The sequence below is a fragment of the Mastigoproctus giganteus genome, chromosome 12, assembly GCF_048544385.1.
Source record: "Mastigoproctus giganteus isolate SK-2022 chromosome 12, ASM4854438v1, whole genome shotgun sequence".
In the NCBI taxonomy this organism is placed as follows: Eukaryota; Metazoa; Arthropoda; class Arachnida; order Uropygi; family Thelyphonidae; genus Mastigoproctus; species Mastigoproctus giganteus.
The window spans coordinates 106,300,248-106,324,383 of NC_143586.1; the positions used below are offsets into that span (position 1 = coordinate 106,300,248).

General features: G+C 38.5%; 1 protein-coding gene across 3 annotated transcripts in view; it reads left to right on the forward strand.

The window, feature by feature from the left end:
- The first annotated feature begins 6,762 nt into the window (after window positions 1-6,762).
- Taf11 (TATA-box binding protein associated factor 11) overlaps window positions 6,763-24,136 on the forward strand; it is a 114,324-nt gene continuing 96,950 nt past the window's right edge. For all 3 annotated transcript variants that reach the window (XM_090386078.1, XM_090386076.1, XM_090386077.1), the window contains exons 1-2: window positions 6,763-7,254; window positions 21,914-22,001. In XM_090386078.1, coding sequence (XP_090242204.1) covers window positions 6,875-7,254; window positions 21,914-22,001 — 468 coding nt within the window. In that variant the 5' untranslated portion in view covers window positions 6,763-6,874. The remainder of the gene's footprint in view (window positions 7,255-21,913; window positions 22,002-24,136) is intronic.

Sequence of the window (24,136 nt, forward strand, 5' to 3'; positions counted from 1 at the left end):
AATAAGTAGGTGGCATATAGGCCTGGGTGGAACCATGCAGGCAGAGCCACCGCTACCATTAAGCAAACTAGGCAGCCGCCTAAGGCGCAAGAAAATGTAATAGTTCATTGTTTATAATAGTTTATAGTTCATTGTTGGTTCATAACCAGTTTATTGTTTTGAACACTAACAAAATTGTTAAACTGTTATACTGTTAAACAATACTGTTAAGCCCTACAAACAACGGCCGAATCGAAAAATAGAAAATCATAGAACACCTGAAAGAAACTTGGCAGAGGAGATGGAAAGAGACGACCAAGGGTGAAGTCACACATAAATTTATACCATACGTAGACAAGAACTATGCAAAGGCCCCCAAACAAATGATTCCACCTGGGATTGAACACCACCTTCCTTCTGACGGGCCATGGGCCCCTTTAACGCAAAACTGAATGCAACTCGGACTGACCGAGGACCCAACTTGCACCTGTGGCAATGGAGATCTGGTCTCCATTGCCACAGGAGACCTGGCAATATATCATGCACAAATGTGAATGCTACGAGGAACACAGATCAGTTCTCATCACCAGAATAAAGTTCGCACCGAAAGACAACGAGCATCATTTTCTGGATTCGGAAGACGAGTACACCACGTTGAGCCGCTACGCCCAGTACATCTTTAACAGACGAAGAACGGAAATCGCTATCCGCAACAACTAATATGGAAACATTGGAATAGAAGAACTCCATTTAAACTAACCAAGGAGAAGACATTCAAGGCTACAGCATGGACATAATGATTACAAGCGATCAGAGGATATTACCAACAAAAATACCTCTCCATTCAAGACCTGGCGCAAAAGGCAAAGATTGATGCTCTCAACCAATTGGACTACCTGAATTGACATCAAAGTTGTACTACAAACTGCCCAGTCATCACTCCTCTCCCTGACTCCATAAGACAAACACGAGACTAGTGAGACACTGAACCAAGACTGTGTCCTACCCGAAGTGACATTGAACTGGATATCCAAAAACCATGACTGTGACCGCAGTAACCCACCTGAAGTTACTCTGAACTGGACAACCAAAATGCACGACGGTGACCGCAGCTACGCTTCCGCCTCGCCTTTTGGCGATCTGGGTTGGACACCCAGTCTGGCCCACTTTCTCTTCCTATCCTGGTAGGGGGAGGGGACGGTCCGTTCCCTCTCTGCCGCCCCACGTTTACTTCTGCTGCGGCATGGGCATGCCACACTGACATCTAAGGTCGTCTTCCCTATTGACCCCATGCTTCTGTCTTTCCCCCACTCTTTCTATATATATCACAGTGTACACCCCACACGACAAAAACTTAAATAAACTTCCAAATTCTAACAGCCAAATCGCGTAACAATTCCAAAATTTAACCTCATTAGCGAACCACCCCTTAAAATCGCCGGATTTTTTTTTTTTTTTTAAGGCCCTAGCCACCGAAAACTCAGGAAATTAGGTACACAACACAATACTGTACTATACTTCCAAATCCCATACACTTTTAAATCTCTGGCCTTAACAGTGATCTGTTACACCCACAAAGAAAACCACCCGAGATGGGGGAAACCCCTGGTGCCGTTTGACACGAATACACTTTACACTTAATACTGTTAAACTTAATTCAATTTGGATCACAGTGATTCCGTATATTTCTATTTCTTTTTTCTAACAAGCTATGGCTGATAAAAAAAAAAAACGACCTTCTGGGGCCCAGTACCGCAAACAAAAGGCAGAAAAAGGAGAAAGCAAAGCAAGAGGGGTTCTTCCTGAAATACCTTCGCACACAGAAAGCAAGAGGGTTCTTCCTGAAATACCTTCGTACATATAAAGCAAATCAAGAACATGAATATGACTGTACTCTTGTTGAAACTAGCACTGGGAGAGCTGAACGTGGTTCTCCTACTACAAATGATATAAACTCTAAGGTAGAAATTCCACAAATTGAAGATATTTCTGGAAAACACACAGAGGAAAAAGAGGATGGCAAGAAAAGTGAAAGTACTGCAAAGCCTGCAAAAGAAGATGCTATTGTGCCTGACTTGAATTACAGTGACCCTCTCAAATGGCCCTACTGTTGCAGTGATAATTTGCGATGGTGAAGAAGTGTGCTGTCATTGGTTGATATATTCAACCTCAAAAGCTGTGGTTTTTTGTTTAAAAAAACAAAAAACTTCTTTTTGTTTGTTTAAAAAAAAAAGTTGTTCAGCAAAAAAAAAAAAAAAAAAAAAAAATGGTGCATTATCCCTACAAGAAACAGGTTCAAAAGACTGAAAGAATATTGGAGCAATTCTTTCTTTACATGAGTGGAATACTGACCATTTAGAAAACTATCAAACCTGGCGTGAACTTGAATTGCGCTTATCTAAAGGAAAAACAATTGATGCTAATAACCAGGAGAAAATAGGCAAGAAGAACAATATTGGCGACAAATCTTGCAACGCTTGATTGTTTTGGTCAGAGTTCTTGGCATGCAAAACTTGCCATACCGCGGTACAAATGAAAAATTGTACTGTACAATGTTAGCAATGGAAATTTTTTAAAGTTTGTAGAATATCTAGCCTCTTTGATCCTATAATGAATGAACATTTGCGTAGAGTTAAAGTTCAAGAAACAATGGTTCACTACCTAGGAAAAGATATCCAAAATGAGCTTATACAGCTTCTAGCCGGTGCTATAAAGCAGCAAATTTTAACATATACAAACTCAGCCAAATACTATTCAATTATTCTGGACTGCACACCTGATGTTAGTCATATTGAGCAAATGACAATGATTGTACGTTTTGTTGATGTAATCAAACCATCAAATGATGAGATGTCTGAGCCTGAAGTTATCATAGGAGAACATTTCTTGGGATTTGTTCCACTACAGGAAACTACAGGTGCCTTTTTAGCAGAAACTCTTCTTGAACAGCTTGAGTAAATGGGATTAATTTTCAATTACCAATTGAAAATCTGCGTGGTCAAGGTTATGATAATGGGGGTAACATGAAAGGCAAAGAAAATGGCGTAAAAAAGAGAGTCCTGGACATAAGTCCACGTGCCTTTTTTTGTGCCCTGCAATGCACACTCTTTAAATTTGGTAGTCAATGATGCTGCTAGGTGTTGTCTCGAAGCAACTAGTTTCTTAATTTTGGTTTAACATATCTATAATTATTTCTCTGCATCGACTAAGCGTTGGCAAATTCTAACTAGCCATATATCAGACTTAGGCTAAACAGTTATGCCTAAGTTTGATATATGGCTAGTTAGAATTTGCCAACCCTTAGTCATTGAGTGAAACAAGATGTGAGAGTCGGATCGATACTTTGAAACCACTGAGATATCATCTTGGTAATATATATGATGCTTTAATAGAGATCTTTGATGATACAAGCCTAACTGATTCATCTGGAAATACTTCCCGAATTAAAGCTAAGGCCCTTACTGGTGCAATTAGTAAGTTCAAGTTTGCGGTACCCCTTGTTACATGACCCAACATCCTTTTTGAAGTTAATTTTACAAGCAAGCTACTACAAAATAAGGAAGCTGATTTAAATTCAGCTACAAGACAATTGCAAGTGACCAACAATTACCCTCTGGACTGCATGTGTCATGAGAGTTTTAGCATTAGCATTAGCAAGGGCACATGATGCAAGAAAGCAAGCTTATATAGCATCAGCCAAAAAAAACAAACACCCTCCTTCTCATTTAACCATTCACTCGCTCAAAATGTTTGTCCAGTTCTGCCTTGAATCTGTTTAAGCTCTCAACTTCTACAATGACAGATAGAAGTTGGTGCCAGCAATCAACCACCCGCTGGCTAAAGGCAACGTCCACACATAAATCCTACAACTGTCTTTCCTCAATTTGACTTTTTGCCCTCTGAGATGATTATTCTGAGCAAGAGGAAGAATCCCATCAGCACTGAGCATGCTCAAACCATTCAAGGCTTTATACGCCTCAATCAGATCACCCCACAGGTGCCTAGTCTCCAGACACTGTAATTTGCAAAATGTAAGCCTTTCTTCGTAAGAGCAACCCTTTGTTCCATTCACTAATCTTGTTGCCCTTCTCTGTACTCGTTCCAACAGCTCTACATCCTTCTTAAAATTAGGCCTCCAGACCTCATGACCATTGCCTTATACAAGGGGATAATCACTTATCCCTGCTAGAAAAATTCCTGTATATCATTGACAAGACACCATGAGCTACTCTTGCAGACCGTCTGCATTGTTCAGAAAATTTCATATCTGCCTGCACAATTACCCCCAGGTTCTTTTCACTCTCTACCACTATCAGTGTAGTACCACACAGTTGATACGTACACTCTCGAGTTACCCCTATGCAGTACTTTACATTTGTCAATGTTAAACTTCATTTGCCACCTCTCAGTCCATCTGCTCAACTTTTCTTGATCCTGTTGCAGCAGCGTAGCGTACTGTCATTGGTGTCATTAACAACCCTGCCGACCTTCGTGTAGTCTGAAAACTTGGACATTAAGCCTGATATACCATCATCGATATCATTTATAAATACAGAAAACAACAATAAACCCAACACCGAACCCTGGGGGACTCCGCTAATAACATTAGTCCACGAAGAGCAGGGTCCATTGATTACCACTCTCTGTCTTCTCCCACTTAACCATCCCTTTATCCATAGCAGCAATTTGCCTCCAATGCCACACTGCTCCAATTTGTGCAGCATTCTTCCATGTGCAACAGTATGAAAAGCCTTTCTAAGATCCAAATATATATCAAAATTATTCTTTGCATCCAGTTCCTTTGTGACTACATCATAATATCCAATCAAATTGGTCAGACAAGACTTCCCTTTAATAAACCTATGCTGTGCTGTGTCCGAGCTATAACTGAAGTCTTGTCTAGGTGATCCTCCAATGCTTCTTTAACCAGTGCCTCCATTAATTTTCCTGGAACAGAAGTTAAACTAACAGGTTAAATAAGTTTAACTTGTGAAAAGGTCAAAACTTGATTTTAACAAATTTTGAGAGATGCTACTGAGATTGATAGGAACTAGTGATACTACTAAACTTTGAGACAGAACAAATTTGAAACAGGAGAAAGAAACGGAAGTTTGAGAATGAGGCCCACAAGATCGAAAGCAGAAATTCAAAGTAGGTCTCTACTATGCCGTTTTAGTAGATGTGGCCTACAATCAATTGAACAGAGACTGCAACAGCTACTACAATATAATTCCCTATTTGGCTTCCTGTATAATATATACAGTATAAAGAAAAAAATCTACTCAAGATATACTTAAGGACTGCAAGAATTTGTAAAAATCATTAATGCATGCATAATGCAAACAAAGATATTGATGCTGAAGATCTGTGTTGTGAACTTATAGCAATAACTCGAAGACTTCCGAAGTCTATGCCGCCACAAAAAGTACTTCTCTGTATACTACAACAAAACCCTTGGATAATGTGCCTAATGTTTCCGTTGCTCTAAGGATCCTTCTCCCACTTCCAGTATCAGTGGCAAATGGTGAACGCAGTTTCTCAAAGCTCAAACTTATAAAAACTTACATACCCTCTACAACGTTGGAAAAGAGACTAGTTGTTTTTTTTTTTTTTTTTTTTTTGATTTGGTAGTTGTTGGCGCATCGGCTTCTGTGGCCATATTGCACCTCCCAAGGTTTTTGCAGTACTTTGATCCAAGCCCGAGGCGGGAATCGAACCCGCGACCTTTGGGTTGCCGGGTAGGTACTTTACCCACTCGGCTAGCCCGGTCGGCGAGACTAGTTGTCTTGTCAACTATATCAATTGAACATACCCAGGCATCAGCACTTGATCTGGTTGAATTGGTGAAAAAATTTGCAAAGGTGTTCAAATTTTGATGTGCCTGAAATTGAAACTTTTATGAGAAATTTTAACTCTGTTTGTCTGTTTTTTGTTTGTTTTCTGTCTGACTGTAAGCAAAATATAGTGGTAACATGACGGGTTGGTTACGCCAAGTAACCTTAAATGATATATATACTTAAATGTGCGTGAAGTAAAAAGTTGTTTTTATGTTGTTTTTAATGTTGTTTTTGCCAATGGCGGAGGCATGCATTATACCGAGTGCTCTTTAGTTCCAAATGATTTGTGTGCCAAAATATTTTCTTTTGTATTTGCGAAAGATAATCAAAGATTGATTATTGCTTATTTTTGCAATTTAAAATAAATTTAGCAGTTTCAAGTTTTGTGCTTTTTATTTTTCTTAGAGAACATCTATTCTTAAAAATCGAAGTTAGCAATTTGGGGGAGATGCAAGTAGCTCGACTCAGCTAGGGTGAAAAATAGTCTGACGCCGGTCCTGCATGCAGGTAATTTCGGGAAAACCCTGTCTACATTAGGTATGAAGCGTCGTGTCACTTCCCCTTTGGTTGAGTCTGTCCACCTGTTTTGCCATTCCTATTTTAGGTGTGTCAAGAGCCGAACTTTTTCCATTTTTATAGTTTGTGGGTTTAAAATTGTAAAGCCAGAGTAGGTCACAGATGTCTGTATTGATGTCTAAATGGGATATAAGAAAATTCAAGTTTAAAGCTTAAATCCCAGTTTATAAAAACACTTTCTATCGTACGCCGATAGAAAGTGTTTTTAGTTTTTAATCGATATAAAAATATTTGATATTTTTCATTTAATATTTCTCGAATTAACTTGCTAAGACATACATTGTCTTTTAATACATTTAAATTTTTTTATTTTTCGTTTCAATTGCAGGTGGCGAAGTTGAGCTATATTATACGTCAAACATGGCGGGAGGAATGTAATCTGTACTTTTCCTCATGTGAAGTTATTTTCTGTATGATTTTGTAAATTTAGGTTTGTTAGTGATGTGTAGTATATAAGAGTGTTTTTACTGTGTCTACCTGGTATGTCTAGTGAATCATTAGAGAGCCCCGTCAAAGTAGAAGATAATGAAGAGATTGTAAATTCTGTTTCCAATGGAAATACGAAAGACTTGAATGTACCGGAGACAGTCTTGCCACCTGATAAAGTTGATGTTTTGCCATCACTGCCCTCAACGAACCTTTTGAATGATGACGAGGATTCTAATACAGAAGAGCCAAATGTACCTGATCACTTGAAATTTTCAGAACATATGATAAATACTGGAAATATAGAACAAAAGCTTAAATTAACTACAACTGCCGAAGAAGTTGAAACTGATGATAGTTCTCACGTACCAGAGCCTTCACAAAACCTAGGAAAAACAAAAGAGCAGTTGGAAGAAGAAGAACGAGAGAAAATGCAGTTTGTACATCTATTTTATCATTTTAGCAATAGAACTTTCGCAATAGATACAAAGCAGTGGTTCTCAAGAGTTTTTTAATTGCAGTTTTAATCCATCATTTATCAGTAATATTATAGTGGCATATTACTTACTTGTACCATGCTATAATTTAATATCACTGAGCAGCCTGTTTATTGGATACACCAACCTGAGCCGACCAGGCTAGCCGGGTGGGTAAAGTGCGTGCCTGGCAACCCAAAGGTCGCGGGTTCGTATCCCGCCTCGGGCTTGGATCGTAGTAAATGCAAAAACTTTGGGAGATGCATTATGGCCACAGAAGCCGATGCGCCAACAACTAACAAAAAAAAAAAAAAAAAAAACCCAACCAACCTGATAATTGTGTTCTTTAGCCTCCAGAATAGTCACAAGTGATTGGGGCACAGATCCCATGGGAATGGTAGCTCATACTGGCTGGACTGCAGCTTGCAGTAACCTCAGATTGGGCAGTGCTCTTTTGACATCTGCTGTGAACAGTTTGTTCAATATCATCCCATAGATGCACAGTTGAAATCCAGTGACTGAGGAAGCCAATGAAGTATGGTGATGTCACCATTATGCTTCAGGAACCATTCCTGAATGATCCTTATCTTGTGACATGATACATCAAGACCCTGCTGGAAGTAACCATGATCATATATATAAGCTAAATGTGAAGGGTTATATTTGGCAAGCAATAAGTTTCAAGTAAGCTGGTGCATTTAGATGTTAATCCACTGGTATCAAGGGCAAAATGCTTCCCACATCATCACATTTCCACTGTGATCTTGTAATGTTTTTGCCTGATACAATGGATCTGTTGATTCACTCTGCTGTTGTTATGCTATAGTCTTGCCATCAGCATGGAAAAGCTGGAACTGGGATTCTTCAGACTACTGTTCTTTTATTAACTGTACTCTAATTACTTGTTTTCAAGGTTGGCCATGATCTGGCAGTTAATGTGCATGACCACAAGTAAGGTGGTCAGGCCATTAATAATTCAGTATGTATGCAATCACGATGAAACTTCTGGCCCTGACCACAGATTTTATTTTATTTTGTTTTATTAATAGCAAGATACACAACAGGTAACCATTAACAGTGTATCAGAGATCAGATCAATAAACATAATAACAATAATATGAAATCCAACAGGACGATAAACATTGATAAAGATTCTAACAATAAAACATTTGTACAAAAGAGGATTGTATTAAGTTAAGTTACCAGTAAAACAAGTAAATCCGTTAGAGAATAGAAAAATAATATAACAAATAATAAGCTATAATATATATTGTTGGCTAATAAATGGTTAGATAATAAATGAAAATTTATTTGTCAAGAGTGGAATTTGCACAAGACGTTACTATGCAAACTGGAACATGTATCACAGTTACGATCCTCTGATGGATCATTGAATGACTGTATGACCTTTTTTTATTTCTACAGTGTATACTGTTTTAGCTCAAAAGGTAAACCTGCAGTGTAATATTGATACTGTACTTAAAGTCAGTCAGTATTAGGTGGTATATGTTCACCATAGTGTAGTGTTGTTGGATTTATTGTTTTTGTCAGATGTTGGCCACTTAGTCCAGATGATTGCAGTAAAATCAGTCATCTGGTTTTTCTCCCTCCCACCCTTGTGGAGACTGGCTTTTTTCTACCTCAAGCATTCCTGTTGCCACACAGTTTGAAAAGTATCCCACCCTGTATAATTAAATCTGCTGCAGATACAGGGCCTGAAGCAGAAAAAGAAATGGAAGAAAAAAAGAAAAGTGTAGGAGAGATAGCAGGACCAACAAATATAAGGAACTGGGATTCTTCAGACCAGGTGACCCTTTCCACTCTGCAGCCCATTTCCCATGAAAAAAGAAAAGGAGTTAAATCCTAGGTAACTAAGTCTTTTCTAAGGAAACCCAATGATGATAAGAGAAATGGCCCATTTATGCTAATCTTCTTGCATCCTGTAAGTCTGATCTCTAATCCATTTATCAATGTGCATATGTGAAAAATTCAGTTTAAGACAGGGTGGCACTCACAGTTAATCAGGTAATCCAACATTAAATCAGTAGTGCAGAAGAGAGTCTTTCCATAATGATTTCCAAGAATTGTCACATTTCCTGTCCTGTTCACAGATACGAAATGTACAAGGTATTTATACCGATGAATAACATCCACACATGCCAACAATATATATTATTTCTTCTTGTATTTGGCTCCCTGAGCTTAGAGACAAACAATATATCATAGTCCAGTCCCCTAACAAAAAAGATTGCTTAGTTTGCAAAGAAGTACTGTAAGGGGGGGGGGGCAGTGAGTTCTGAAAATGTGCAGCGGAAATTAATCAAACTGTGGCATTTATTCACAACTTGATTAACTTCCACTTCTTAAGTCCAGAACAACCAAGAAGGTATGTAAATTAGTTCATTCATATAGATTCCATTAAGGATCATACTTTTGTGGTCATTGGCCATTCAAAGTTCATTAGTTGTTTTAACATTAGCAAGAGTGCCTGCACTGATTTGAAGAAAATTCCATTGAAAATCTTTGTTTTTTTGCAGTTGTGAAGATGAACTCCCACCCAAAAGTGAGAACAGAGTGCAGGCAAGAGGTAGAGTTGTGACTAATGTTACTCCTTAGTTGGGCTAGTGGTAGAAGTGGGGTTACTCATAAATCAGTGCCATGACTGTTGTTTCTGGTTTTCTTAAATGATATTGACAGTGGAATACAGGGCATTATGTCAAAGTTTGTGGATGATATAAAGATTGAGAGTGGTTAATGGCCAGTGCCAAGCAGTGCTCCTTTAAGACAACTTGGATAGGTTTCAGAGATGGTTGAATAGTTACAATTGTTTTAATGTTTCAAGATGCAGAATTTTACACTTCAGAAATAACGACACCAGAATAACTTGCACATTAGGAGTAAATTAGACAGTAGAGGAGGAGAGACATTTGGGGTTTACAGTCCAGCCAGGCATTAAGTTCTCCACAATGTAGACATGCAGCTACACATGAAGACATGGAAGAGTCAATGTTTTCCCACTGATTTTTGAAATATTTAGAGATATGGAAGTCATAATCTCACTGTATAAGAAGGTGGTGAACCAGTGGCATGCACAGGAAGAAATATACTCGCATACAACCACTAATAAATAGTTTATATACTATAAAGTATTTTTTATTTGAAGACATTTATTTTATGGTCTGTTAGCCATATCTACAGTACAAAATTATGCAGTGGTTGTTCAGCATAATGAAGATTGTGCTGGAAAGGTTTGCCATCACTGGTATATAGCAATGGTGAGACCACACTCAGGGGTGTATTGTGGGGGGGGGGGACATATGCCCTCCCTTAACCAAAAATTCAAAATTAAAGAAAAACAATGCAGGAGGCATTTCACTTTTCTATTCTCTCAAGGGGGGGGGGGGTTCAGTGTATGAAGAGCTAAGTGAGAGACAATCTCCAGAAAAACCACTGAACAAGAAAAACTTGTTCAGTGGCTTAACTATGCCAGTGCAGCTGCATTTGGGCCCAAGCTTGAAAGGTCCCATGAAATTTGGAAGACAGATTCATTTCTTTCATTCAAATTCATTCACAGGCAATTAACGAATTTCATTAATAAACGAGTATTTTTTTTTTTTTTTTTTTCAAAATTAAATGTAACACATTCTTATCAACACAGCGATTGGCTGTCCGAGTATTGTTTTGACTGTATCGCACTTATAGAAATAGTAGCAAATAAGAGATAGTTGTGAAATATTCAGCAAACCATCTGATTTTATTCCAGTGTTGAATGTATTTTACATTTTTGTGTGTGTGGGTACACTGATTGTTGTCCGAGGCCAATATGCTTTATTTTATAATACACAAATTTGTCACATAACAGTCTAACTATGGCCAGTGTTGTCATTTTAGTGCCTTAGATTTGGGGTGTTTGTTTTTTTTTTTTTTTTTGTTTATCTGAAACGAAAAATTACAAAGACTATGAATGGGTTACAACTATGCTAACCAGAGACACATCTAAATTGCCAATCCTTTGATCCTCGCATATGTTGGTGACGTTTTGTAAGTGATAGGTGTGTTGGGAGGAACCCTTCGTGTAATTAGCGTTTTGGGTTGGCTTGTGGGTTGGAATAAACAATGACAAGGAAGAGTAAAACGTCTACTGCAGTCACCCCAAAATTAGCGGGTCTCGATAACACAAGTTGTCTGTTGAACATGTCACTCCAAAGCATGCAGTTTCGTTAAATTTATGGTTTTGAGGTAATTTGCCATTTTCACAATAACATTCTACCTTGTCTATTGTTTTCTTTCTATACAGCCAACAAGACTGGACTTTGTTGCTTTAAATACATTTTATAACTGTTTTATCTGTTCTGTTTTTGCTTGTGGTGGGAAAATTTGTTGCAAAGCTACTTGAAGGGGAAACAAGAGTAGGAAACAAAACAAAAAAAATTCAGCCAATCAGATATTTTCATTTTGCATTATTGGCAAAGAAAGAAAGTTCTACAGCTCTTATCAGCCATCATGCTATTCTGTGATTCTAAATTCTCAAGTATAGTGATTTGCACGAAAAAAAATTCACCCATTACCATTGCAACCATTCTTTTCTAACTTGTGATAGAAAGGCTGAAAATGTAAGTAAATTTGTTATTCCAGTTTTCATTAGTTTACACGATGGACCATTCACAAATTTTGAATGATCCATGATGTCGGCGATCATCAAACGTTGTCCAGTTTTGATACTAACGGGACTCATTGCTGTAGATTTATTATTTTATTTTTTTTGATATTCTTTGCATTTTGTTACAAATTGACAGATCAATCTATAATTTTGTAACTCTGGTGTCAATATTTTTTTTTTGGTTGATTCTCTATAAGCCTCAACTAATGCCAATTCTAATACTAAAATACTTTAGAAACACTGCTAGGTCTTTATGAAAAATTTCATTTATGGCATAGACACAAGGAAGTATCAAATTATCTCTATGTCCTTGTTCCTATGGCTTTGTCTATGGCCATTGAATGTAAATTGATTGGGGGGATTTTGAACACAATATATGTTTATAAAGTTGGGGATTTGTTTTGCTGCACCACTGCTGATGATTGCTTAATGTAAAGAAGCTACCTGTCAGTATTGGCATCTTTTTTCTGTTTTGTATTTTAGGCTGGTTTGCCCGAACATGGAAAAATAATTATAGTATCTAGGATAAAAAAAAAAAAAAAAACACTTCTGCCCAAGATGACTAATTACAGCACAAGAAGGAAAAAGCCTTTATAGAGAATTTTTCCAGTCTGTAACACAAATCAATGACTAGTGCCAAAATTGTTCTATTTTCATGGAGGGCCATCATCGCATTTTTTGGAGCCAGAAATAAGCAAGATAGTGGATGTACAGCATAGAGCAATGTATAACTATGAAGAGGCCTTTTGTACAAAATCTGTTAAGACCCACCTGGTAATTTGAATCAGAAATTACCAGTTGGGTCAAACATAGCAATTAATCTTTCACTTATCAAAAAAAAAAATGTACCTTTTTTTTTTTTTTTTTTTTTTTGGAATTAAAAAAAAGGAGAGATTGTTTCTATAGGAATGTGTTACACTTAAATAGAAAAGATACAAGAATATTTGCTGATGCTACTGAGGCAGTGTTATGTGGGTCGGAAAACTGCTAGCTTGAGGGGATTCACAGACTAATAGATTAACAGTAGCCACAGGCAGAGGAAAGTGATTCTTGCACTGCTTCTATTGGAATGAATAGCAGCAGCCTGGAAGCAAGGTACTGGGGATTTCAAGGACTGCTGGGAGTTATCATGGAACAAGTAAATACATGGGTTGTATTAGGGTAACTAAGAGTAGGAACAGGTGTATGTATACTTGCATGTACACCAATGCTGGGAGTACAGAAAATAAATTTGATGAATTTGAGGTGCTGGTGAAGACAACAAAGGCTGATGTTGTTGGGATATCAGAGACTTGTCACACAGAGATAAGGAATGCAGAATTGGAATTTGGGGAGTGTAAGTGTACAGAAAGGGAGATGCTGTTAGTTAAGAACACAAAATCTAAGGAAATGCATCCAGTTGATGTAGGTGGACAGTGCAGTGTTGAGTTAGTTTGGTGTGACATAAGCATGGAGAAAACCAAGTGGAGAGTAGGAGTGTGCTATAGGCATAATGACTGATGAGTACAACAAACAACTATACAGAGAAATAGAGTGGGCCATTAAATCAGATTGTCTTATAATGGGGGATATTAACTTCCCAGTTATAGACTGTAACTTGCAGATTGGTCACACACACTATCAAGACTTTTGTGGATTTATTGGATGATTGTTTTCTACAGCAGCATGTTCGAGAGGCAACCAGAGGGAGTAATACTCTTGATCTGATTATCAGCAGTGATTCTTCATGCATTAAGAATCTGCAGATAAAGGAACCACTAGTTGGCAGTAATCACAGTGTACTTATGTGCGATTTACTTAAAGATATAACTGTCATCAGGAGTAAAGGGAAGGATTTTTTTTACTTTCATAAAGGTGACTACAGTGGTCTCAGAATTTTTAAATTACATACAGTGGGACCAACTGATGATGTTACCAACAGCAAATTCTAAATGGGAGGCACTCAGATGATTTATAGAGTTTCTTAATGCACTGTTGTATAATTGACTTAATAGTGTGAATAGCAGTAAAGCTTAATAGCCCCTGGTCTAGAATCTTACGCACATAAGATTCCCACATGTTGCAAAATGCATTATGAGAACATAGAAATCCTTTAAATACACAGGTTTCCTTCTTTCTTATCATTGCCAACCAATGACGTTTAATTCGAAAAGTCACTCGTGTGACTATTGGCCTTGCTTATTTCATATTATTTTAAATTTCAATTTTTCAAATGACAACCAGGGACGAGGTAGTGCACTTCTACTTCCTTGAGAAAATTTTAACAATTCCGCATTCATTCAATTAACTTATTTCAGCTTATTTTAATTTATTTTAAACTTAAACTTCGTTTCCACCCAACTTCATGTAAATAAGCAGTTCAATCAAGGTGAGTACTGTCTATTAAGCTTTATGCTGTTCACACTATTAAATGGGAGGCATTCAAGGAATTAATCTTGGAAGCTACAAGGCTTTTCATACCAACTAAGAAATATTGTTCATGGTTTAGGCCTAAATAGATGTAATGAGACTCTTGGCAGAGAAGAAAAGTGCATGGGATGCATAAAAATTCTTAGGAGATGCAGATGCCCATGGTAGATATAAGATAGACTGTAACCAAGTCACAAAGGACGTTAGGCAAACAAAGGCAGATTATGAGAAATCTTTAGAAAAGGATGCAAAGAAAACAGTAAAGACTTCTTTACTTATGTAAACTCTAGAAGGAAGGGGATGAATCTGATTGGTCCACTTGACCTAGACCATTTGATAGTTGATGAACCTGCTGAGGTATCTGACAAACTGAATGAGACTTTTGTATCTTCATTACCTCATGAGGAATTCTGTAGGGAAGTGGAGGCCAGAAGGTTATCAAACTCTGGCTGGGAGCTAAATGATTTTGTCATAACTGAAAACAAAGTGGTGGAGAAATTGTTGAAATTGAACATAAGAAAGGCACCTGGAGTAAAACGGGTCTATCAAATTATATTAAAGGAAGCAGCAAAGGAATTCAGCAAACCCTTAGCCATAATTATGAAAGCATCCTTGGACTCAGGGGAGGTCCCCATGGACTGGAGTAGTGCAAATGTGTCTAAAATTCACAAAAGGGGATCAAAGGGTGACACGAGTAATTACAGACCTGTTAGTTTAACTTCTGTTCCAGGGAAAATAATGGAGTCACTGGTTAAAGAAGCAATGTAGGATCATCTAGACAAGACCACAGTCATATTTCAGACACAGCATGGGTTTGTTAAGGGGAAGTCTTGTCTGACAGATTGATAGGATACTATGATGTGGTCACAAAGAAACTGGATGCAAAAAATAATTTTGATATCATATACTTGGATTTTAGGAAAGTTTTTGATACTGTTGCACATGGAAGATTACTGTACAAATTGGAACAGTATGGCATCAAGCCGAAAAGTTGCTACAATGGATAAAAGGATGGTTGAGTGGGAGAAGACAGAGTGGTAATCAACGGACATCTAATCTCAACGATGTCCATTTCCACTTGCAGTCTGCCAAACCCCATATACTTTTTCTAACAGAATCTCAGTTATCGGTTGATTCAACTACTGCTCATCTCAGTTGCCCAAATTAATCGCTGTATGATTAGCATTAGTAGACGCATATGGTGCAAGAAAGCAAGCTTATGCAGCATCAGCCAAAAAAACCCTTCCACTTCACCCCTCCATTCATTCGAAATACCTGTCCAGCTGAGCCTTAAATTTATTTAGTCTATCAACTTCCACAACAAGGGATGGAAGTCTGTTCCACCAACCAACTACCCGCTGGCTAAAGGCAAATTTCTGCACATCTATCCTACATCTGTCTTTCCTCAATTTGAATTTATGCCCTCTCAGGTGATTATTCTAAGCAACAGGCAGTATCCCATCAGCATTGAGCATGCTCAAACCATTCAAGGCTTTGTACACCTCTATCAGATCCCCTCGCTGGTGCCTAGTCTCCAGACACTGTAATTTGCAAAACTTAAGCCTTTCTTCGTAAGAGCAACCCTTCATTCCGTTCACTAACCTTGTTGCCCTTCTCTGTACTCGTTCCAGCAGCTCCACATCCTTCTTGAAATGAGGCCTCCAGAACTGTATACAGTACTCAAGGTGTGGCCTGACCATTGCCTTATACAAGGGAATAATCACCTCCTTATCATTGCTAGAAAAATTCCTGTATATCATTGATAAGACACCATGAGCTGCTCTTGCAGCCCGTCTGCACTGCTCAGAGAACTTCATATCTGCCTGTACAATTACCCCCAGGTCCTTTTCATTCTCTACCACTGTCAGTGGTCAGTGTAGTACCACAGAGTTGATACGTTGCTCTGGGATAGCTGTTCCCCATATGTAGTACTTTACATTTGTCAATGTTAAACTTCATTTGCCACCTCTCAGCCCATCTGCTAACCTTTCCAGATCCTGTTGCAAACCTTTCCACAACCTTTCGAAATCCACAAAAGCCTTTCTAGTGTGTGAGTGACCAACCTACAAATTCCAGTCAATATCTGGGAAATTAAAATCCCCCATTATAAGACTCTTTGATTTATTGGCCCACTCTATTTCCCTGTACAGTTTCTTATTATACTCATCAGAGTCGTTAGGCCTATAGAACACTCCTACTCATCTTTGATCTCCCAATGCTTATGTCACACCAAACTGACTCAACACTGCACTGTCCAGCGATGCCGACTGGCTTCACTGCCTTGGATTTTATGTGTTTCTTAACTAATAGCATAACCCCTCCTCCCTTCCTATCCTGTCTATCCTTTCTGTAGACGTACTCCCCAAATTCCAGTTCTGCATTCCTTATATCTGTGTGACACCACGTCTCTGATATCCCAACAATATCCGCCTTTGATGCTTTGAGCAATACCTCAAATTCATCAACCAAACTCCTAGCATTGGTGTACATGCAAGTATACATGCACCTTCTCTTTTTCTTAGCTACCCTAACACAAACCATGTGTTTACTTGTACCCCAATGACTCCCAGCAGTCTCTGAAATATCCTGCATCTTATTTTCCAGGCTGCTACTCATTCCAATAGAACCAGTGCAAGTATCACTTTCACCTCTGCCAGTGGCTACTGTTAATCTATTAATCCTTGTATCCCAATCTAGCAGTTTTCAGACCCACCTAACACTGCCTCGATAACATCAGCATTCTTGCACCCTTTCTATTTAAGTGTATCCCATCCCTGTAGAAGCAGTCTCTCGTGTTAACAAGTACAGACCAGGCTGAAAAAAATTCTACCCCTTGAGCTTTGCACAATCTTTCCAGGGCCGAATTGATCGACAGGGTTCTCATCATATACTCATTCCTATTGTGTCTGGGCAGAATTGCAGACACTTTCAAATTCAACCCTAATTGACGGGTTTTTTTCAACAGTGACCTGTACTTGTTAAGTAATTCCGCCGGTCTCCTACTCTTAATATCATTAGTGCCAACGTGTACAACTATATCACCTTTTATGCCCTTAAATTCCCTTTATTAGAATCCTTAGATTCCTCTCGCCTCAAAGATGGTACTTGTGCATATGTCCGTTCCGATATTCCTTGTCAGAGACTTGGTAATTTGGAATCTTCTCTGGCTTAAAATCTCTACCTCATTTTGTCAAATTCATCTATTGTCTACCGTTCTCCCAACTCCACTAATCACTTGGAGCTCTTTGACTTCCTCTCTTTGTAACTTGACTTTCTCCAGTCCAACTTTCCTAACAGTGAGGTAATTTTCCTTGGTGATTTTAATGTTCACAACTCCAGCTGTCTTCTGTTTTCTAGTCACACCGACCGAGCTGGTCGTGATGCTGAGGCTTTTGCTATTACTAATGACCTTGCACAGATTTTTCATTTACCTACAAGAATACCAGACAATTCTAACCATACAGCCAACACGCTTGATCTTTTTCTCACAAACAACCCTTCGATGTGAGAGGTCCTTTAGGCACCTCAGATCACAACTTGGTGATTGTCTCTTCTCCAGTGGAGCCTTTATCTCATGGCTATTCCCAACCTCGTTTTGTTTGGCATTACAAGAATGCAAAATGGGATGACCTGCGAGATTTCTTTTCTTCTTTCCTTGGTTGAATTACTGTTTCAAAACTTCTGTCAATGTTTGCCCAGATCGTGTCAGTGAAATTATTCTTGCAGGAATGAAATTCTTTTTCCCCCATTCCACTTTAAAATCTCATCCTTTATTTAAACCTTGGTTTTCCAATAAATGTGCTAAGGCTTTTTTTTTTTGGTAGTTGTTGGCGCATCGGCATCTGTGGCCATAATGCACCTCCCAAGGTTTTTGCAATACTTTGGTCCAAGCCTGAGGCGGGATTCAAACCTGTAACCTTTGGGTTGCCAGGCAGGCACTTTACCCACCCGGCTGGCCCGGTCGGCTGTGCGAAGGCTGTTCAAGAGAATATCGTTGCATATTGTAATTGGCTTGTTTCCAATTCTTCAGCTTCATTTTCTGCCTATACCAAAGCTCGCAACAATTGTAAAGCAGTTATTAATCAGTCTAGAGTTTGAACAGGCTAAGAGTAGAAAACTTGCTTCTTGTTCTAATGGTAGTCGAGCATTCTGGTCTCTTGCCAAAGCTATTGGCCGCAACTTTTGCCCATCTCTGCTCCCACCTCTGTCCAAACCCGATGGTTCTGTTGTCACTTCAGCCATGGATCAAGCTAACCTGCTAGCATCCCATTTTTCTTTCAACTCATGTATTAATGATCTTGATAAAACACCTCCCACCATTCCCAACACGCTCCATTCAATGCCTCCTGTGGTCTTCCGTCAAAAGGATGTCAGAAGGATTTTGATGAATCTTGATGCTAAGAAAGCTCGAGGTCCAGAAGGTATTTTTCCACTTGTTCTCCAAACCTGTGGTCCTGAACTTACTCCTGTTCTTTGCTGCCTTTTTTCACTTTCTTATTCCAAAGGTGTTTTTCCTTCTGCTTGGAAATTTGCTCATATCCAGCCAGTTCCTAAAAAAGTTGACAAATCCCTCCCATCCAATTATCATCCCATTGCAATTATTTCTACTCTTTCTAAAGTAATGGAGAAATCAATTAACCGCCAACTCTTAAACTACCTAGAAACCTTCTGTCTGATCAACGATCACCAGTATGGATTCCGTCAGTGTCGATCCACTGGAGATATTCTGGCTTATGTTACCCATTTATGGTCTAATTCAGCGGAAAAGTTCGGTGAAACACAAGTAGTTGCTCTTGACATCTCAAAGGCTTTTGATCGTGTTTGGCATAAAGGTCTTCTAAACAAGCTTTCATCTTATGGTTTGCCAACTGTTTTTTATAATTGGTTATCCAGTTTTCTCTTTGATCGCTCACTGAGGGTGATGGTAGATGGCTCTCTGTCTTCTAACTTCTCCACTAATGCCGGTGTCCCCCAAGGTTCAGTTCTTTTCTCCACTCTTTTTCTCTTCTATATTAATGACCTTCTTCCATTGACTGGAAATCCTATCCATAGTTTTGCCAATGATAGCACATTGCATTCCGCTTTCCATTTTGAGAAAGCTTGTCCTGCTCAATCAACTTCAACTTCTTGAAAATCTGCTACCAATTCCTTAAATGCCAATCTTCAGGTAATTCTCCAGTGGGGCAAAGACAACTTAGTTGATTTCAACCCTTCTAAAACTCAGTCTTGTCTTATATCTTGCAAAAAAGGATTCTTCTACTCCTATGCTTATCTTTGGTGACACTCCGATTCCTAGGCAAAATGATATATCTCTTTTGGGGATTACCCTGACTTCTAATCTCTCTTGGCACAAGCACATTACAAATATTGCTTCCTCTGCATCTAAAAAACTTGGTTTTCTTTTTCGCTCTTGGCGTTACTTTTCTTCCAAACAGCTGTTCATTCTTTACAAATCACAAATCCGCCCTACCACGGAATATTGTTCCTACATCTGGGGCGGTGCCCCCAAAACCTCTCTCAGGCTGCTTGATTCCGTTCAGAAAAGTGCAGTTAGATTAATTAATGATTCATCTCTGACAGAGTCTCTCCACTCGCTGTCTGATAGACGTACTGTTTCTGCTGCATTACTCTTCTACAGATATTTCCATGGCCACTGTTCTTCTGAATTGGCTTCTATAATTCCCGCTCTCTCTTTCAAAACAGTCTGAACGCGTGCAACCAACATCCATTTACTGTCCAACTTCAAACTCACAGAACCAACTTTTCATCTTCCTTGTTTATTCATTCAACTGCCATTTCCTGGAACAACCTTCCTTCATACATATTTCCTGAAAATTACAGTCTACAGAAGTTCAAGTCCAATGTCAACAAATATTTTTTTCTCATTTTCTCAACCTCCACCCCAATCACAGTACTGAGTACTATAGGTTCTAATACCTCTCGTGTTTGGGATTTACATAAAAATAAAAATAGTGGAGTTCCCCAGGGTTCGGTGTTGGGCCCATTGTTGTTTTTTTTTATTTATCAGTGATATTGATGAAGGTATATCAGGCTTAATGTCTAAATCTGTAGACAATATGGAGGTTGGCAGGGTGGTAATCAGGCTTAATGTCTAAATCTGTAGACGATATGGAGGTCGACAGTAATGATAGCACAGTAGTGCAACAGGATCTGGTTTGAGCAGATGGGCTGAGAGGTGGCAACTGAAGTTTAACATTGACAAATGTCAAGTACTGCATATGGGTAGCAGTATCTTCAGAGTATCGTACCAACTGGGTGGTACGACTCTCAGGTCGTACCACCCAGTTGGTACCTGCCACCTTGTAGCATAGTGGAGAATGTAAAGGACCTGGGAATAATTGTGCAGTCAGATATGACATTTTCTGAGCAGTGTAGACAGGCTGCAAGGATAGTTCATGGTGTCTTGTCAATGATGTATAGAGCAATTTTGCTAGCAGGTATAAGGAGGTGATTGTCCCCTTGTATAAGGCAGTGGTCAGGCCACACTTTGAGTACTGTATGTGGGTCTGGGGGCTCATTTAAGGAAGGATATAGAGCTGCTGGAATGAATACAGAGAGGGGTAACAAGATTGAGTGGAACAAAGGGTTGGGTTACCAAGAAAGGCTTAAATTCTGCAAATTGCAGCATCTGGAGGCTAGGCCCCTGAAAGGTGATCTAATTGAAGTGTATAAGGCCTTGAATAGTTTCAGCAAGCTCAATGCTGATGGGATTCTTCTCAGATTACTCATCTGAGGGGACAAATTCAAATAAAGGAAAGACAACTGCAGAATAGATGTGTGGAAATTTGCCTTTAGCTAGCGAGTGGTTGATAGTTGGAACAAACTTCTATCTCTTGTAGTGGAGGATTATTTGGTGAAGGTTGCTTGACAAAAATATCTGGTTTTATTTCCTTCAAAGTGGTAGAAAAAGTTCTAAAAGTAAGGTGTGGTTCCCTCTCCAACTTAAATAAGTTCAAGGCAGAACTAGACAAACAATTGTGGGTGAATGGATGGGAAAATGGAAATGTTTTTTTTTTTTTTTTTTTTTTATTAACGCTAGCTTGCTTTCTTGCATCATATGCTAATGCTAAACTGTGCTTCATGACTCTGCAATCAGATGGATAGACAAGATAGAAGGCGGTTTTTTTTTTTTTTTAACTTTAAAATAAAATCTGAAATTCTTTTCAAAGAACGGCTTTCCTAACATATCATTAAACACCTGAAAACCTTTAAGCTTGCAACTGCAAAAAAAAAAAAAAAGTCTCTCAGCTGATAGCTTTGTATGAAATTTATAAAGGCTTATAAATTTTTATGCTTTTCTGCTCATGTTATCTAGACAAAAATTAAATGTAGGAAATTAATTAGTATATCTACTGCATTAATTTACATTTACACTTGGAATGTCTCTTAACATTGCATATAATTGTGGGCATATAGCATATAATCTCCTATATGATATCAATACACTACTCCTAATTAGTTTCCTGTTATATTGTGAATTATTTTTAAAAAATATTTTTGCCTGATTCTATCTTCTCTCTTTTGTCTAGAGTTTTAGTATCTAATTTTTCGGAGGAGCAGCTGAACAGATATGAAATGTACAGACGTTCAGCCTTTCCCAAAGCAGCCATAAAAAGGGTAAGATATGTAAATATCAGTTTTGAGAATAAGCCATCTAAAAAGAGTTGCTTAGTTTATTATTTAAAAACTGAGTAAGTTTTATGTTTGTTTTTCTAATTTTTGGTGTGAATTAATAGAGGCAGTTGTACATTTTTATTCCTCACTAGTGATTACTGTTTTCCATTACACTACAGTATTTTTGCTACTTGTCGCTCATTTGCAATCCTCCATGGCAGCTTTGCATAATGTCTTTGTCCATTACTCATTTGGAGAGGTCTAGGTTCAGTTCCAATTGGGCTAGACGAATTTCTAAAGGCATATTCAGTCAATTCTGTAGTTAGCTAATCTTAGGTGGAGGGAGTAGGGTTTGCCCATAAGTTGTTCCTTAGTTTTTCAGCCCACACAACTTGCAAAGCAGCCCACGATTACAACACAATTGATCCCAGAAATAAAATGCTAATATCTTGTAAACATCATAGAACTCTAGTTTATCTTGGGCATTACACCCTGGGTATGAGACCTGCTAATAATTGAAGAACACTACATCAAAAGGACTATTGAAAGATATCCAATTTTAAACTATGGAATACTTTTTACCACCTCCCAGATGGCTATTTCTATGGTTATCAAGAAATGGAATTCACAAGTAACTAACTATTTTATACTGTTGATTTTGGTGAACTGTGTTTCGATTTACAACTAAGTGCTGTTGATTTCGGTGAACTGGATTTTTGGGCTTTCTTCTCACAGTGATTGAATTAATTAGCCTCTGGCGAAGGTTGCTTGACAAAAATATCTGGTTTTTCTTCCTTCAAAGTGGTAGAAAAAGTTCTAAAAGTAGGGTGTGGTTCCCTCTCCAAGTGGATTAAAATCCAAAGCCGCATATTTGCATTCAGGAAGCAGTGTACATGTTGACTGACCCTCGGGATTAACTGAGCCCCCCTCCCCCCAAACATACTGTCTGGTACTCATTGCATATCACAGTGTGCCCTTGGCACTGGTCCAATATGTTTGCAGCTAGTGTAATGTAATACACCCTTCCCACTGGTTGAGTTGTATGCTTGTTACAAACTGTATTTGCACCAGTAAAATTATTTGTTATTGTAATTACAGTACATAATTAAATATTATATAAATTAATGAAAGGAAAGGTAAGAAAGGAAAGAGTTGTTTCGATGAAAACCAAGTTGGATGTTCTGGAAAGGCTAAATAAATGTGAGTCTCTCTCTAAAAAAAAAATTGCTGTTGAATTAGGTGTGGGTAAGGCAATTATAGGGCTTAAAGGGGAACAGGAATTCTATGTGTTATCAAACACTCAGTCTAAAACAGTGATGGATCCAATATCTTCCTATTTCAGAAGATTTAGGAGAAGTCCGGTTGTCCTGCTTCCCTAAAATCCACTCATGCACACCTTCTCGATGGTAAGCCCTGTTAAGTCACTTAGGCGGCAACGAACGTGTAGAGTGGTTCTCTTCAAGACGCCTGGTCAGTGTGAAGATGAAAAGACCAAACCCTCCAGCACATGACAGCAAGACGAAACAAATGGCCCACAGTCCCCAGCAGCTTTCAATTCCCCTCTTACGGTAGCGAGAGGAACAAAGTGGAAGCAGAGGGTGCTAAGAATCTCTGGGTATGACCAGGCTGCCATGCACGGAAACAGAACTTGGCCTGTTACAAGGTAAGATCGCTTATCAGTGAAGACAGGATATTAGAGCTGGAAAAGGAATTAGAAAATGTGAATTGGGATATCATCAGTTTGGCTAAAACAAGAAGAAGAAATGAATTCACTTAAAAATTTATCAAGTGGAAATCTGCTGTACACCAATAAAAACAATGAAAGGAGTGAAGGTGGAGTTGGGTTTCTGGTCTATAAAGATATAAAAAACAACATTTTGGAATTCAAAATGTACATCACCAAGGGTGTCAAGACTACTATTCAGGATTTCTAAGAGGTATAAGCTAAAGGTTATAATGATTTTGCACCAACATCGAGCCATGATGATGAAGAGGTTGAAGAAATGTACACCGAAATTGAGTCTTCTAGATGAACAGAAAACTCACTACACTATCATTATGGGGGGCTTCAATGCTAAGGTTGGAAAGAGACAAAACAGTGCAGAAAGGGGAACTATAGGAAATTTTTGGAATTGGTG